The following is a 19982-nucleotide window of genomic DNA, read 5'->3' on the forward strand; positions in this document are numbered from 1 at the left end:
CTCAGCAGCTGAGTCTCTGTTTTGGGATCTGAAGCATGGTGCTGTGCTGGAAGATTAAGAGCCGCATGAGGGCTGCACGCTGGGAAACAGGCCCCTAAAGCCTGCTGTGGACTGCCGGGGATAACACGGCTAGCAAGGTGACGTGTCTGTTCTATGGACTTCTTCATTGTGTGAATTAACACCAAGACTGTAATAAGTCGTTTTTCTTTTGCCTTTTGTGTGAATAAACACTGACATTTTTACGAACTTGTTTTGCCTCTGCATTTTGGGGCATATCTTAATAAAGGCCCATAGCTGGCAGAGGATCCGCCAAAGTTATGAAGAGGTGCAGGCCTCTACATAACTTTAGCGCATCCAGCACCAGTTCTGAATTTAAGACAGCTTCCGAACTGTCCTACATTTAGACCATTTTCTACACCTAAGGGTCCATTCACACGTCCGTAGAATGGGTCCGGATCCGTTCTCCAATGTTGCGGAACGAATCCGGACCCATTCATTCTCTATGGGGCCGGAAGAGATGTGGACAGCACACAGTGTCCGCAATACACTACGGACGTGTGAATGGACCCTAAAACTGGCGTAGAAAATTGTAAATAAAACAGGTCTACAGGTCTGTCCCCTTCCCCACCCACAGTTTTAGACTGGCCATTGCACTGCCATCTGCATCTGAAATACGCCTAAATTAGGAGCATTTCAGATTAGCAAATGACCCCCTTTGTGTGTGTGTAGATGATTACATAGATAGATAGAAGACCTATAGATACATAGAGAGATTATAGATATACAATGGATAGGTAGATGAATAGAATATGGATTGGTAGGTAGATGGATGGATGGGTAGGTAGTTAGATAGATAGATGATTGATAGAGAGGTAGATGAATAGATAGAATATGTAGAGATAGATGTATACATAGATGGATGGGTAGATAGAATATGGATGGATAGTTAGGCAGATAGATGGATGGAGAGGTAGATACATGGATAGGTAGCTGGATGGATGGATGGATAGGTAGATGAATAGGTAGGTAGGTAGGTAGGTAGAGCCTATCTGCCATAGTTGAGCTATGCAGAGAATGGTGAAGGTGCTGACAATACCCCATGCAGTGAGGATGAGAATTGGGGCAGGCAGTGGCCCCTTCACCGCCTCCATCTTCTCTCCCTGGGAGCCGCGCACATACTAAGGTCTCCTCAGAAGACAATGGCAGGTCCAGCCCTCGCCGGGGTCACGTGGTGTGCTGCTGATGCGGCACGTTGGGGGGCGGGGGGAGCATCCTCAGCAGCCGGTACCCGGGAGGCAGCGGCACAGCCGGCAGTCACACACCCGCCGCTGACCCCACGCAGACATGCGGTGCGCCGGGCACACATCTACAGGGCTGAGGACCCCGCTGCTGAGCGCCTCCATCCTGCACTGATACCTCATCTCCCCTAACAGGACACAGACATGAAGATCTGGAGCTCGGAGCATGTGTTCAGGTACCGGAGCATTGTCCTGGGGCTCTGCAGCCTGCCGTGTTCTGTCCATCTGCCCACCATGCATACTGCGCCTGACACCTGACAACCCTACATTCATACTGAGCCTGACACCTGACAACCCTACATTCATACTGAGCCTCACACCTGACAACCCTACATTCATACTGAGCCTGACACCTGACAACCCTACATTCATACTGAGCCTGACACCTGACAACCCTACATTCATACTGAGCCTCACACCTGACAACCCTACATTCATACTGAGCCTGACACCTGACAACCCTACATTCATACTGAGCCTGACACCTGACAACCCTACATTCATACTGAGCCTGACACCTGACAACCCTACATTCATACTGAGCCTGTCATATAGGTGACTTATACTCCTGACAACCCTACATTCACACTGAGCCTGTCATATAGGTGACCTATACACCTGACAACCCTACATTCATACTGAGCCTGACACCTGACAACCCTACATTCATACTGAGCCTGACACCTGACAACCCTACATTCATACTGAGCCTGACACCTGACAACCCTACATTCATACTGAGCCTGACACCTGACAACCCTACATTCATACTGAGCCTGTCATATAGGTGACTTATACTCCTGACAACCCTACATTCACACTGAGCCTGTCATATAGGTGACCTATACACCTGACAACCCTACATTCATACTGAGCCTGACATATAGGTGACTTATACACCTGACAACCCTACATTCATACTGAGCCTGACATATAGGTGACTTATACACCTGACAACCCTACATTCATACTGAGCCTGTCATATAGGTGACCTATACACCTGACAACCCTACATTCATACTGAGCCTGACATATAGGTGACTTATACTCCTGACAACCCTACATTCATACTGAGCCTGACATATAGGTGACTTATACACCTGACAACCCTACATTCATACTGAGCCTGTCATATAGGTGACTTATACACCTGACAACCCTACATTCATACTGAGCCTGTCATATAGGTGACTTATACTCCTGACAACCCTACATTCATACTGAGCCTGACATATAGGTGACTTATACACCTGACAACCCTACATCCATACTGAGCCTGTAATATAGGTGACTTATACACCCGACAACCCTACATTCATACTGAGCCTGTCATATAGGTGACCTATACACCTGACAACCCTACATTCATACTGAGCCTGTCATATAGGTGACTTATACTCCTGACAACCCTACATTCATACTGAGCCTGACATATAGGTGACTTATACACCTGACAACCCTACATTCATACTGAGCCTGTCATATAGGTGACTTATACTCCTGACAACCCTACATTCATACTGAGCCTGTCATATAGGTGACTTATACACCTGACAACTGTACATTCATACTGAGCCTGTCATATAGGTGACTTATACTCCTGACAACCCTACATTCATACTGAGCCTGTCATATAGGTGACTTATACTCCTGACAACCCTACATTCATACTAAGCCTGTCATATAGGTGACTTATACTCCTGACCACCCTACATTCATACTGAGCCTGACATATAGGTGACTTATACTCCTGACAACCCTACATTGATACTGAGCCTGTCATATAGGTGACTTATACACATGACAACCCTACATTCATACTAAGCCTGTCATATAGGTGACTTATACTCCTGACAACCCTACATTCATACTGAGCCTGACATATAGGTGACTTATACTCCTGACAACCCTACATTCATACTGAGCCTGTCATATAGGTGACTTATACACATGACAACCCTACATTTATACTGAGCATGTCATATAGGTGACTTATACACCTGACAACCCTACATTCATACTGAGCCTGTCATATAGGTGACCTATACACCTGACAACCCTACATTCATACTGAGCCTGTCATATAGGTGACCTATACACCTGACAACCCTACATTCATACTAAGCCTGTCATATAGGTGACTTATACTCCTGACAACCCTACATTCATACTGAGCCTGTCATATAGGTGACTTATACACCTGACAACCCTACATTCATACTGAGCCTGTCATATAGGTGACTTATACTCCTGACAACCCTACATTCATACTGAGCCTGTCATATAGGTGACTTATACTCCTGACAACCCTACATTCATACTGAGCATGTCATATAGGTGACTTATACACCTGACAACCCTACATCCATACTGAGCCTGTAATATAGGTGACTTATACACCCGACAACCCTACATTCATACTGAGCCTGTCATATAGGTGACCTATACACCTGACAACCCTACATTCATACTGAGCCTGACACCTGACAACCCTACATTTATACTGAGCCTGTCATATAGGTGACCTATACACCTGACAACCCTACATTCATACTTAGCCTGTCATATAGGTAACTTATACTCCTGACAACCCTACATTCATACTGAGCCTGTCATATAGGTGACCTATACACCCGACAACCCTACATTCATACTGAGCCTGTCATATAGGTGACTTATACACCTGACAACCCTACATTCATACTGAGCCTGTCATATAGGTGACCATATGCACCTGACAACCCTACATACATACTGAGCCTGTCATATAGGTGACTTATACACCTGACAACCCTACATTCATACTGAGCCTGTCATATAGGTGACTTATACACCTGACAACCCTACATTCATACTGAGCCTGACATATAGGTGACTTATACTCCTGACAACCCTACATTCATACTGAGCCTGTCATATAGGTGACTTATACTCCTGACAACCCTACATTCATACTGAGCCTGTCATATAGGTGACTTATACACCTGACAACTGTACATTCATACTGAGCCTGTCATATAGGTGACTTATACTCCTGACAACCCTACATTCATACTGAGCCTGTCATATAGGTGACTTATACTCCTGACAACCCTACATTCATACTGAGCCTGTCATATAGGTGACTTATACACCTGACAACCCTACATTCATACTGAGCCTGTCATATAGGTGACTTATACTCCTGACAACCCTACATTCATACTGAGCCTGTCATATAGGTGACTTATACTCCTGACAACCCTACATTCATACTGAGCCTGTCATATAGGTGACCTATACACCTGACAACCCTACATTCATACTGAGCCTGTCATATAGGTGACTTATACTCCTGACAACCCTACATTCATACTGAGCCTGACATATAGGTGACCTATACACCTGACAACCCTACATTCATACTGAGCCTGTCATATAGGTGACCTATACACCTGACAACCCTACATTCATACTGAGCCTGACATATAGGTGACTTATACTCCTGACAACCCTACATTCATACTGAGCCTGTCATATAGGTGACCTATACACCTGACAACCCTACATTCACACTGAGCCTGTCATATAGGTGACCTATACACCTGACAACCCTACATTTATACTGAGCCTGTCATATAGGTGACTTATACTCCTGACAACCCTACATTCATACTGAGCCTGTCATATAGGTGACTTATACACCTGACAACCCTACATTTATACTGAGCCTGTCATATAGGTGACCTATACACCTGACAACCCTACATTCACACTGAGCCTGTCATATAGGTGACCTATACACCTGACAACCCTACATTTATACTGAGCCTGTCATATAGGTGACTTATACACCTGACAACCCTACATTCATACTAAGCCTGTCATATAGGTGACTTATACACCTGACAACCCTACATTCATACTGAGCCTGTCATATAGGTGACCTATACACCTGACAACCCTACATTCATACTGAGCCTGACATATAGGTGACTTATACTCCTGACAACCCTACATTCATACTGAGCCTGTCATATAGGTGACTTATACTCCTGACAACCCTACATTCATACTGAGCCTGTCATATAGGTGACTTATACACCTGACAACCCTACATTCATACTGAGCCTGTCATATAGGTGACCTATACACCTGACAACCCTACATTCACACTGAGCCTGTCATATAGGTGACCTATACACCTGACAACCCTACATTTATACTGAGCCTGTCATATAGGTGACTTATACTCCTGACAACCCTACATTCATACTGAGCCTGTCATATAGGTGACTTATACACCTGACAACCCTACATTTATACTGAGCCTGTCATATAGGTGACCTATACACCTGACAACCCTACATTCACACTGAGCCTGTCATATAGGTGACCTATACACCTGACAACCCTACATTTATACTGAGCCTGTCATATAGGTGACTTATACACCTGACAACCCTACATTCATACTAAGCCTGTCATATAGGTGACTTATACACCTGACAACCCTACATTCATACTGAGCCTGACATATAGGTGACTTATACACCTGACAACCCTACATTCATACTGAGCCTGACATATAGGTGACTTATACACCTGACAACCCTACATTCATACTGAGCCTGTCATATAGGTGACTTATACACCTGACAACCCTACATTCATACTGAGCCTGTCATATAGGTGACCTATACACCTGACAACCCTACATTCATACTGAGCCTGTCATATAGGTGACTTATACACCTGACAACCCTACATTCATACTGAGCCTGTCATATAGGTGACTTATACTCCTGACAACCCTACATTCATACTGAGCCTGTCATATAGGTGACTTATACACCTGACAACTGTACATTCATACTGAGCCTGTCATATAGGTGACTTATACTCCTGACAACCCTACATTCATACTGAGCCTGTCATATAGGTGACTTATACTCCTGACAACCCTACATTCATACTAAGCCTGTCATATAGGTGACTTATACTCCTGACAACCCTACATTCATACTGAGCCTGACATATAGGTGACTTATACTCCTGACAACCCTACATTGATACTGAGCCTGTCATATAGGTGACTTATACTCCTGACAACCCTACATTCATACTGAGCCTGACATATAGGTGACTTATACTCCTGACAACCCTACATTCATACTGAGCCTGTCATATAGGTGACTTATACACATGACAACCCTACATTTATACTGAGCATGTCATATAGGTGACTTATACACCTGACAACCCTACATTCATACTGAGCCTGTCATATAGGTGACTTATACACCTGACAACCCTACATTCATACTGAGCCTGTCATATAGGTGACCTATACACCTGACAACCCTACATTCATACTGAGCCTGTCATATAGGTGACCTATACACCTGACAACCCTACATTCATACTAAGCCTGTCATATAGGTGACTTATACTCCTGACAACCCTACATTCATACTGAGCCTGTCATATAGGTGACTTATACACCTGACAACCCTACATTCATACTGAGCCTGTCATATAGGTGACTTATACTCCTGACAACCCTACATTCATACTGAGCCTGTCATATAGGTGACTTATACTCCTGACAACCCTACATTCATACTGAGCATGTCATATAGGTGACTTATACACCTGACAACCCTACATCCATACTGAGCCTGTAATATAGGTGACTTATACACCCGACAACCCTACATTCATACTGAGCCTGTCATATAGGTGACCTATACACCTGACAACCCTACATTCATACTGAGCCTGACACCTGACAACCCTACATTTATACTGAGCCTGTCATATAGGTGACCTATACACCTGACAACCCTACATTCATACTTAGCCTGTCATATAGGTAACTTATACTCCTGACAACCCTACATTCATACTGAGCCTGTCATATAGGTGACCTATACACCCGACAACCCTACATTCATACTGAGCCTGTCATATAGGTGACTTATACACCTGACAACCCTACATTCATACTGAGCCTGTCATATAGGTGACCATATGCACCTGACAACCCTACATACATACTGAGCCTGTCATATAGGTGACTTATACACCTGACAACCCTACATTCATACTGAGCCTGTCATATAGGTGACTTATACACCTGACAACCCTACATTCATACTGAGCCTGTCATATAGGTGACCATATGCACCTGACAACCCTACATACATACTGAGCCTGTCATATAGGTGACTTATACACCTGACAACCCTACATTCATACTGAGCCTGTCATATAGGTGACTTATACACCTGACAACCCTACATTCATACTGAGCCTGACATATAGGTGACTTATACTCCTGACAACCCTACATTCATACTGAGCCTGTCATATAGGTGACTTATACTCCTGACAACCCTACATTCATACTGAGCCTGTCATATAGGTGACTTATACACCTGACAACTGTACATTCATACTGAGCCTGTCATATAGGTGACTTATACTCCTGACAACCCTACATTCATACTGAGCCTGTCATATAGGTGACTTATACTCCTGACAACCCTACATTCATACTGAGCCTGTCATATAGGTGACTTATACACCTGACAACCCTACATTCATACTGAGCCTGTCATATAGGTGACTTATACTCCTGACAACCCTACATTCATACTGAGCCTGTCATATAGGTGACTTATACTCCTGACAACCCTACATTCATACTGAGCCTGTCATATAGGTGACTTATACTCCTGACAACCCTACATTCATACTGAGCCTGTCATATAGGTGACCTATACACCTGACAACCCTACATTCATACTGAGCCTGTCATATAGGTGACTTATACTCCTGACAACCCTACATTCATACTGAGCCTGACATATAGGTGACCTATACACCTGACAACCCTACATTCATACTGAGCCTGTCATATAGGTGACCTATACACCTGACAACCCTACATTCATACTGAGCCTGACATATAGGTGACTTATACTCCTGACAACCCTACATTCATACTGAGCCTGTCATATAGGTGACCTATACACCTGACAACCCTACATTCACACTGAGCCTGTCATATAGGTGACCTATACACCTGACAACCCTACATTTATACTGAGCCTGTCATATAGGTGACTTATACTCCTGACAACCCTACATTCATACTGAGCCTGTCATATAGGTGACTTATACACCTGACAACCCTACATTTATACTGAGCCTGTCATATAGGTGACCTATACACCTGACAACCCTACATTCACACTGAGCCTGTCATATAGGTGACCTATACACCTGACAACCCTACATTTATACTGAGCCTGTCATATAGGTGACTTATACACCTGACAACCCTACATTCATACTAAGCCTGTCATATAGGTGACTTATACACCTGACAACCCTACATTCATACTGAGCCTGTCATATAGGTGACCTATACACCTGACAACCCTACATTTATACTGAGCCTGTCATATAGGTGACTTATACACCTGACAACCCTACATTCATACTAAGCCTGTCATATAGGTGACTTATACTCCTGACAACCCTACATTCATACTGAGCCTGACATATAGGTGACTTATACACCTGACAACCCTACATTCATACTGAGCCTGACATATAGGTGACTTATACTCCTGACAACCCTACATTCATACTGAGCCTGTCATATAGGTGACTTATACTCCTGACAACCCTACATTCATACTGAGCCTGTCATATAGGTGACTTATACTCCTGACAACCCTACATTCATACTGAGCCTGTCATATAGGTGACTTATACTCCTGACAACCCTACATTCATACTAAGCCTGTCATATAGGTGACTTATACTCCTGACAACCCTACATTCATACTGAGCCTGACATATAGGTGACTTATACTCCTGACAACCCTACATTGATACTGAGCCTGTCATATAGGTGACTTATACTCCTGACAACCCTACATTCATACTGAGCCTGTCATATAGGTGACTTATACTCCTGACAACCCTACATTCATACTGAGCCTGTCATATAGGTGACTTATACACCTGACAACCCTACATTCATACTGAGCCTGTCATATAGGTGACCTATACACCTGACAACCCTACATTCACACTGAGCCTGTCATATAGGTGACCTATACACCTGACAACCCTACATTTATACTGAGCCTGTCATATAGGTGACTTATACTCCTGACAACCCTACATTCATACTGAGCCTGTCATATAGGTGACTTATACACCTGACAACCCTACATTTATACTGAGCCTGTCATATAGGTGACCTATACACCTGACAACCCTACATTCACACTGAGCCTGTCATATAGGTGACCTATACACCTGACAACCCTACATTTATACTGAGCCTGTCATATAGGTGACTTATACACCTGACAACCCTACATTCATACTAAGCCTGTCATATAGGTGACTTATACACCTGGCAACCCTACATTCATACTGAGCCTGACATATAGGTGACTTATACACCTGACAACCCTACATTCATACTGAGCCTGACATATAGGTGACTTATACACCTGACAACCCTACTCTCATACTGAGCCTGTCATATAGGTGACTTATACACCCGACAACCCTACATTCATACTGAGCCTGTCATATAGGTGACCTATACACCCGACAACCCTACATTCATACTGAGCCTGACATATAGGTGACCTATACACCCGACAACCCTACATTCATACTGAGCCTGACATATAGGTGACTTATACACCTGACAACCCTACATTCATACTGAGCCTGACATATAGGTGACTTATACACCTGACAACCCTACATTCATACTGAGCCTGACATATAGGTGACTTATACACCTGACAACCCTACATTCATACTGAGCCTGTCATATAGGTGACTTATACACCTGACAACCCTACATTCATACTGAGCCTGTCATATAGGTGACTTATACACCTGACAACCCTACATTCATACTGAGCCTGTCATATAGGTGACTTATACACCTGACAACCCTACATTTATACTGAGCCTGTCATATAGGTGACTTATACACCTGACAACCCTACATTCATACTGAGCCTGACATATAGGTGACTTATACACCTGACAACCCTACATTCATACTGAGCCTGTCATATAGGTGACTTATACACCTGACAACCCTACATTCATACTGAGCCTGTCATATAGGTGACCTATACACCTGACAACCCTACATTTATACTGAGCCTGTCATATAGGTGACTTATACACCTGACAACCCTACATTCATACTGAGCCTGTCATATAGGTGACTTATACACCTGACAACCCTACATTCATACTGAGCCTGTCATATAGGTGACCTATACACCTGACAACCCTACATTCATACTGAGCCTGTCATATAGGTGACTTATACTCCTGACAACCCTACATTCATACTGAGCCTGTCATATAGGTGACTTATACTCCTGACAACCCACAATGCAGTTGTTAATTATGTTTCTCATTTCATGGTTAATGTTGTCACTTGTGGCTGCCAATTTTACAAAACTGAATGAGAAGGGCAGCCATTTTGGTTGTCACATTTTTACATAGTTAAAGGGGTACTCCGGGGTTTCTATAAATACTGTTCTTTCTTCTAATATGTGAAAGAAAGATTGTTAGTTCACACCTACCCATCCCCCGCTCTGCCGACTCACAGGCCCTCACAGCTTTGTTGTTAAAATGTTTTTTTTTCAAAGGTCTTTATTTTTTAAAAGTAGTAAAACATAATAAAAACCATATAAACCTTTTATCGCTGTAATCACACTGAATAAGCTCTTCATGTCAGCTTTAGCGCTTACGGAACGCCCTTAAAACAAACCCCAAAAAACCATGGTGGAAATAAGTTTTTTTTAATTTCTTGTTTTCCAGTTTAATTTTAAAACATTATGGACGTATCGTCAGTTTTTCAAATGTAAAAGATGTGCAGACTTTTGAAGCCATTTTTTTAAGTAAATTTGCGGATAGTTTTGATTAACCCTTCAGTGACAGATATAGTTACTGCATTGTGTTGGATGCATAATGATCTGGCGGGTACTGCCCGTTGTACCAATGAGATAGTGGCGGGGGTGCAGCTATAATACTCAATAATCACCGCAGAACCTAAGGCATTTGACAGATGGAGGGGGGCTTCCTATGTCGGCTCATTGCCTTCTCCATCCCACCAGTGGCGTACATAGAGATGTAAGGGCCCCATAGCAAGGATCAAACCAGGGCCCCCAAACAGGACAGGAGGGGTTCTGCCTAAACCCTTTTCAGTGACCCTTGGGCCATTTTTCCACTGCCTCATTTGCTAAAAGTTGTTCCTTTATAGCGTAGAGTCCTGTCCAAGTTTTCACTCCCAGTAGAAGAGGAGATATTCCCAACTAAGACTGGGCCCCATAGCAGTCCATGGTCTGCCGCTGTGGTAGTTACGCCCGTACATCCCACACAAGAGCGAGGGGCTGATGTGTTTCTATTGCTGGGGCCTGTCAGTGTTCTGCCTCACGTCTGCCATTAGACTGTGACTGTCGGTGTAAGGCCCTTCCACACAGTCAGTGGAGCTCATTTATCTAAACAGTCTACCAGGAAACCGGTCTTAGTTGCCCATAGCAGGCAGTAGAGCTCCCCTTTCATTTCTTAAAATGTTCTGAAAAAATGAAAAGTGACCTCTGATTGGCTGCTATGGGCAACTGAGACAGTTTTCCTGTTACACAGTGTTGATACCCGAGATCCAGTGTTTGGTCAGTGATTTCCATCAGTTATTGTCAGCCAAAACCAGGTGTGGGTCAGAAACAGAACAAGTGCAAATCTTTCCATTATACCTCATTTCTGTATAGGCTCCGCCTTCGATACCTTATTTCTGTATAGGCTCCGTCTATGATACCTTATTTCTGTATAGGCTCCGCCTATGATACCTCATTTCTGTATAGGCTCCGCCTTCGATACCTTATTTCTGTATAGGCTCCGTCTATGATACCTTATTTCTGTATAGGCTCCGCCTATGATACCTTATTTCTGTATAGGCTCCGCCTATGATACCTCATTTCTGTATAGGCTCCACCTATGATACCTTATTTCTGTATAGGCTCCGCCTATGATACCTTATTTCTGTATAGGCTCCGCCTATGATATCTTATTATTGTATAGACTCTGCCTACGATACGTTATTTCTGTATAGGCGCCGACTATGATACCTTATTTCTGTATAGATAAACCTGCACGTAGGGTAGGACACCAAAAAAGAAAACGAGGCTAGCACAAATGGTAATAAATGTAAGCTTTATTATAGTCTCAACACGAGACAGAATGTATTAAAATACAAATAAAAAAACAACAATACAATGGTGGGTAGAGAGCACTCCGAATAATGGGACACCACTAAATAACTAAACGTATAAAAACTAGAGAGATTATATAAATATCATAAAATGTATATATTGGCCCAAACCAGATATCAAATATATAGCTAACCAAAGCTATCAGGACAGAATCAGGATAAAATACAATGCATGACAGAGTATACGTTTAGTTATTTAGTGGTGTCCCATTATTCGGAGTGCTCTCTACCCACCATTGTATTGTTGTTTTTTTATTTGTATTTTAATACATTCTGTCTCGTGTTGAGACTATAATAAAGCTTACATTTATTACCATTTGTGCTAGCCTCGTTTTCTTTTTTGGTGTCCTTATTTCTGTATAGGCACCGCCTATGATACCTTATTTCTGTATAGGCTCCGTCTATGATATCTTATTTCTGTATAGGCTCCGCCTACAATACCTTATTTCTGTATAGGCACCGCCTATGATACCTTATTTCTGTATAGGCTCCGCCTATGATATCTTATTTCTGTATAGGCTCCGCCTATGATACCTTATTTCTGTATAGGCTCCACCTATGATACCTTATTTCTGTATAGGCTCCGTCTATGATATCTTATTTCTGTATAGGCTCCGCCTACAATACCTTATTTCTGTATAGGCTCCGCCTATGATACCTTATTTCTGTATAGGCTTTGCCCATTATACAGCATTTCTGTATAGGCTCCACCTATTATACCTTATTTTTGTTTTTGATTGAAAGGATCGCTGTATTAGGTCCTCTAGTGGGACATAAAAAAGTACAATGTTTAATAAAGTTTTATATTAAAAAAAAGTCACCCCTTCAAATCAATCAATAAATAAAAAAATGTCATTTTTTTAAAATGAAAAATGATTTTTATAAAAAAAAAAAAATGATTCACAATGGGTACCAAGGTAGTCTTTAACTGATGCATATTGGGTGCTGCCGAAACAGCCTGCCAGATCTCCTACACTAGTGTGAAACTAGCCTTAGAGTGCAGTCACAAAAATTCATTCGTCAGAAAAACAGAAATATAAAAAGATAGAGACCCGTTATTTTAGGGTACTTTCACACTTGTGTTCTTTTCTGGCATTGAGTTCCGTCCTAGGGGCTCTATACCGGAAAATAACTGATCAGTTTTGTCCTAATGCATTCTGAATGGAGAGCAATCCGTTCAGTATGCATCAGGATGTCTTCAGTTCAGTCTCTCTTACGGTATTTGGCCGGAGAAAATATTGCAGCATGCTGCAGTATTTTCTCCAGCCAAAATTCCGGAACACTTGCCGGAATGCCGGATCTGGCATTAATTTCCATTGAAATGTATTAGTGCTGGATCCGGCATTAAAATTGCCGCATTGACGGAGCCGTTCTTCCGGTCCGCACATGCGCAGACCTTTAAATCTGTTAAAAAAAAAAATACTACACTTTAAAGACAGAGATACTATTTTGAAGCAGGCACGCGCGATAATGTAGATCTGGTCATAAATGGAGCAAGAATTTCCATCTTCCCGGACTACTCTACAGAGGTTCAGAAGAAACGGAGAAGGTTTCTGAATGTCAAGAGGAGACCTAGAAATCTGCAGAATCAATACTCCATGATGTTTCCAGCTAAACTAAGAGTGGTGGCTATGGGCTCTACCAAGTTCTTTGAGGATCCAGAAGAGGCGACGCAATGGCTTGACTGCGATGAATGAATCTACTGAAAGAACAGAAGAAGGACACTTGAGAAGATGATGTCTGGGTGAAAATCTCAAGATGTTCTGAAGAACCCACATGCACGTTGATTGTTAATTTTTCCTTGTGTCTTTTTATTTAGTTTTTCTCCCTTTTGTTTTCTTCCTCTTTGCTTATAGTTTTCCAAAGTGCAGGAGGACAATCTACCACCAGAGGACTCCACGATTGGGACTTTAAGTGTATTAGTACAGTCTCAGTTTTTCTGAAGCAGGAGCGTGAGTTACGCACAGAAAGTGCGGGTCACAATTTTCAGTTCTTTATTACTGGTTAGTGTGTGGTTGTAAATGGCAGAGTTGACTATGCTATATAAAAATGTGGGCAAGTTTGTTTGGAGGCGCCCAAGATATGGGATAATTAGAATATATGTTCTTAAATATCAATCCTACACTATTGGGAAGGGATTGGGGGGGTACTCACTTCAGCATGGTAGTAGGGCAGACAGACAACTTTTCAATTGGCACTAGGGAAACGGCGGTCCTTAAAGGGGGCAGGGGGATCATGTTTTTCCCTTTTCATCCTCGGCAGCACATCATGGGTTAACTTGTCTCAATAATTTCCTAGGACCGCCCACCTAGATTGATTAATTAGTCAAATGTGAGAAGGTACTATATAACCACACCTCCCCAAGACAACTCTGTGTTTTTTTATTGTCCTCATTCATGTGGAAGAACCCTCCTTTTGTGTCGGCCGCATATACCGTGGGGTATCCCAGGTTAAAAGGCCAGAGTTCAGCATAGCCATCGGTGTGTCCTTGGCGCTGCTCTATTTCCGCTTTTCTGCCCTTTGACAAGGCAGTTCTATCCGGGGGATAAGTGTTTTCAAGAGGCACGCGCTCACTGGAAAGAATATGCAGAAGTCTTGGCCCAAACTTTTCCGGTTCAGATGTTGGAACGCACAAGTTGAACGCAGATGCCGGCAGCGTCTGACGTCATCAAGCGCTGCCTCTTGCTCTGGTTTTCTGGCGCCAAAGTTACGTTTTTAAAGCGGTAATAAGCAGAGCAGGGTGCCCGATGTGCCTGGCAGCCGTGCTCTTGCAGTTTATAAGGTACAATCCTGTCTGTAATCAGGATTACTTCTCCTGTGACATTTTAAAAGTTTTTTTTGTGTTTTAGTAATTGGATCCTGTTTTTTCTAACCAGATGTCCAGTCAGTCCAGCAAAAAAGTGAAAAAGATACAAAAAAAACACAGACACAGGCTGTGTCGGTCGTGTGAACAACCTCTTCCTGATGAATCCCTGGGCGACCACTGTGTGGCGTGTGTTGTTGAAGTATCTGCCCATTCCCAGAGATCCTCTCCCATTAGGCCCTCAAAGAGACAGAAGTTAAAACAAACGTTGTGTATATCATGTATTCAGCCACTTCCAGAGGATTATACCTCCAATATCTGTGCAGATTGTACTCAGCCTGAGGAAATCTCTGAGGCAGAAACAAAGAAATTATTGGCACTTCTTAAATCATTTCTGGCGCAGTCTCAAAAGAAAACAAAAATGGTAAAAGAGAAGCAGTATCTATCATTAGCTTCCTCTGCTAGACTGTCCGCGAAAACCACGTCTTCGGTAATTTTGTCTTCTATAGGGACGAAAAATCCTAGTTCGATCCTTATGCTTAAGTTGTCGAAAATTTTGAGCTTTTTCATCTGTATTAGCTTCAAGTAGCATGTCCAGAAGGGATCCAAACAATTTCCCTGGTTCGAAGAGTATGGAACATAGGTTGCTTTTTGATGCTGCATCTTGCGTATCGTAGATTCTGTACAGCATCATCAGAAAGATCAAGAAAGAAATTGGAGGAGTTTAAACCACCCAAACCAGAGTTCTGACGCCAGAAGCCAAAGAGTAGGAGGTCGCCTTACTCATTATTATCCAAATTGGCAACAGATTACATCAGACAAGTGGGCGCTGGAAATTATAAGAGACGAATATGCTCTGGAATTCGATCATCGCCCAAAAGACAGATTTCTTGTAAACAAAAAAGAAGATCCACAAGTTATTCAACTAGTAGAAGAGTTCCTGCAAAAAAGAAGCATTAGAACCAGTATCAAAATGTCAAAAAGGGTTAGGAGTATACTCCAGATTATTTCCAGTCCCCAAACCAGGGGGAAAATCAAGGCTGATCATAGATCTTCGTTACCTGAATCTCTGTATGAAAAAGATATACTTCAAAATTGAAACCATAAGGTAGGACACAGCCTTACTTAAGGAAGGTCAATTCATCGTCTCGTTAGACCTAAAATACGCATATCTACACATACCAATAAGACACTCTTCAAGAAGATTCCTGAGAGTGGCTATTCTAAAAAATGGAAAGTTAATAAATTTCAAGTTCAAAGCATTACCCTTTGGTCTCTGCTCTGCACCCAGGAAGTTTTACGAAAATTGCAGTCATAGCAGCAGTGAATTTTCGTCTTCAGACATTACAGGTATTCCCTTATCTAGACGACTGGCTTATAGTAGCTCCATCCAAGGATCTGCTAAATCTACATCTTCTAAAGGTCAGCAAACTTTTCCAATCTCTAGGATTCCTGATCAATTGGGAAAAGTCAGATATTTGCCCTTCAACCTCCAAGATGTTTCTGGGTTTCTTAATTAACACACGTACTATTACCCTTTATCTACCTACACCAAAGATCAAGGTTTTGAAGAAAGAGGTGAAAACGCTAATCTCATCACGTTTACCCACAGTTCGCAGGGTGATAAACTCTTTTTCATATGTCATCAGTAATAGATGCAGTCCCGTGGGCAAGAATTCATATGAGAGACCTACAACAGAACATGTTACAAATCTGGCGTTGCAGCCATCGCAATTTGGGAGCAAGAATCAAACTGAGATTATCCACGGTGCAAAGTCTCAGATGGTGGTTGCAGAGCAAAAATGTAACCAAAGGAAAGGAGTTCCTGTTTTCTTTGGCCATAATCATTACCACGGATGCGTCAGCCCTAGGTTGGGGAGCTCATCTTCAAGACAGATGGATTCAAGGCCAGTGGTCCCTCCAGGAGATACAACAATCATCGAATTTCAAAGAGCTAAAAGCCGTTCAACTAGCCCTAAGTCATTTTCAAATGCAATTGTTGGGGAAGTCAGTGATGATTCAATCAGACAATCTTTCTACAGTTTTGTATCTCAAAAAGCATGGTGGAACAAGAAACAATTCACTTCTGAAGCTATGCAAATAAATCTTTGCTTGGGCAGAATTGTATCTGCTAAATCTGAAAGCGATGCATATCAAAGGCTGTTGCAATATTCGAGTCGGAAAAAGATCAGCCCGTCAGATTGGGAACTGAATCCACGTTACTTTCAGCAAATAATAACCAAATGGGGCAGGCCGACCTCGGATCTGATGGCATCCAGACGAAACAAGAAACTACCCAGGTTTTGCTCTCTAAACAAATTCGACAAACCTACAGTGGTAGACGCCTTTCGGTTTACATTTTTCCTCCAGTCCCTCTTATAATGAAGGTTCTTCAGAAGATACTAGCAGAGAAGCCTCAAGCTATATTAATAGCTCCTTTTATGGCCCCGGAGATGCTGGTTCCCCCTTTTACTCCAGTTATCCAGAGGAGAATATTGGAAACTTCCTCTAGCCCCCGTTGTTGTTACAGGACGGCTTATATCACCAGAATCTGGACAGACCTTATCTCACAGCCTGGAGACTGAAAAATCAAGATTAGAAGAAAAAGGTCTCTCTGAATCAGTGATTAACACATTACTTTGTTCTCACAAAGATTCAACAAATTTAAAATATGCAAAGATTTGGAAAAAGTTTGCATCCTGGCTCACTGAAAGCTAAGTATACAGACATTAACATCTCGTCTGTTCTCCAATATTTGCAAGATGGTTTCCAGAAAGGCCTCAACCCAAATACTTTAAAATCCCATATGACAGCAATCAATGCAATGACAGAAAACAAGCTTCTACATCATCCGTTAATATTCAGATTCTTTAAAGCAGTGAGAAAATTAAAACCTACACAACGAGAGCCTGTACCTGTCTGGGACTTAGATTTGGTTCTCAAAAAGAAGACAGGTCCTCCTTTTGAGCCAATGGAACAATCTTAATTAAAGTGGCTTTCCTCCAAGGTACTATTTTTGATTGCCATAACATCTGCAAAAAGACTGGGAGAATTACAGGCCCTATCTTCAAAATACCCATACCTCAGATCCCTTCCAGATAAAGTACTTATACGAACCATGCCATCATTTTTACCTAAAGTCCCTTCAGCTTCCAACATTAACAGATAAACCTTCCTTCCGGTGTTTTTTCCAGAACCTGCTAATAAAGAGCAAACTCTCTTACATACTCTGGATATTAAAAGAGCGGTTGAAATTTATCTTCAACGAACAGAGGAATTCAGGATAGTTAAAAAATTATTCCTGCTGTTCACAGGGCCAAGAAAAGGGCAAGAACCGTCTAAAGACACAGATGGATTAAAGCCACAATCATTGAAGCTTACTCCTTGGAAGGAGAAGCCTCTCCTTGTTCAATAAAAGCACATTCGACAAGAGCGGCTGCAACGTATTGGGCGAAACTAACAGAAGTTTCAGTGGAAGAAATCTGTAATGCAGCTTCATGGTCTTCACCATTAACTTTTGTGAAGCATTACCGACTGGACATCAATGCTAAGAGCTCAGCCTTTGGCACGGGGGTACTAAGTTCAGTACTACGTTAAAATACCCTCCCCTTGTGATCTATCCAAATCCCATGATGTGCTGCTGAGGATGAAAAGGGAAAGGAGAAATTTGTTACCTGGAATTTTACTTTCCTTGAGTCCGAAGGCAGCACATAGATACCCTCCCTAGATAAAAACGTTTTGTATTGCATCTGTTGTCTTACTCTATTAAAAAAAAAAAACACAGAGTTGTCTTGGGGAGGCATGGTTATATAGTACCTTCTCACATTTGACTAATTAATTAATCTAGGTGGGCGGCCCTAGGAAATGAATGAGACAAGTTAATCCATGATGTGCTGCCAAATTTCTCCTGTGTTTTATATTGGGAATATGACACACATGTATAAGATACTCAGCTGGAATGTGAGGGGAATGGCTGATACTAGGAAGCGTCATAGTATTTTTAACTATCTTTCACGCTTTCAGACAGCTATCTGTTGCTCGCAAGAGACGCATCTAACTTAGACCACAATACAATGGTTAAAAAAGTCATGGACGGGCTATGCGTCTCACACAGTGCTTTCCTCGCATTCCAGGGGAGTAAGTATATTAGTGCATAAAAATATTAGATTTGAATGTTTTAAAGAGTTCTTAGACGAGGAAGGGAGATTCATATGCTTACTATGCAATATTAAGGGTATTCAAATGATACTGGTGACAGTATATATCCCCCCGCCGTTTGCGTCGACCCCTTTGAAAATTATACTTGATTTTGTGGCAAAATGTCTGGGGATTCCATGGTTTCTTATTGGTGATTTTAACTGAACACCAGACGATCAGATAGATAGGTGTAGAGTGGAGGGATGTGTGAGATCTCCAGGTAGTTCTGTGTTAAGTAATATTATGAAAGAAGTAGGCCTGATTCATATATGGAGGGTGAGACATCCTGCAGAGCGCAGATACTCCTGTGCCTCATCCACACTTGATACCTTATCTCGAATAAATCTGGCGTTGGTAAACGATACTGTGTTCC

At 42.2% G+C, this 19982-nt stretch overlaps 1 protein-coding gene across 1 annotated transcript in view; it reads left to right on the top strand.

Annotated features, from left to right (window-relative positions):
- Nucleotides 1–1353: 1353 nt before the first annotated feature.
- Nucleotides 1354–19982, top strand: part of PRELID3A (PRELI domain containing 3A) — a 41402-nt gene continuing 22773 nt past the window's right edge. The window contains exon 1 of the mRNA XM_044295603.1: nt 1354–1474. Coding sequence (XP_044151538.1) covers nt 1443–1474 — 32 coding nt within the window. The 5' untranslated portion in view covers nt 1354–1442. The remainder of the gene's footprint in view (nt 1475–19982) is intronic.

This window comes from Bufo gargarizans, chromosome 5, assembly GCF_014858855.1.
Source record: "Bufo gargarizans isolate SCDJY-AF-19 chromosome 5, ASM1485885v1, whole genome shotgun sequence".
In the NCBI taxonomy this organism is placed as follows: Eukaryota; Metazoa; Chordata; class Amphibia; order Anura; family Bufonidae; genus Bufo; species Bufo gargarizans.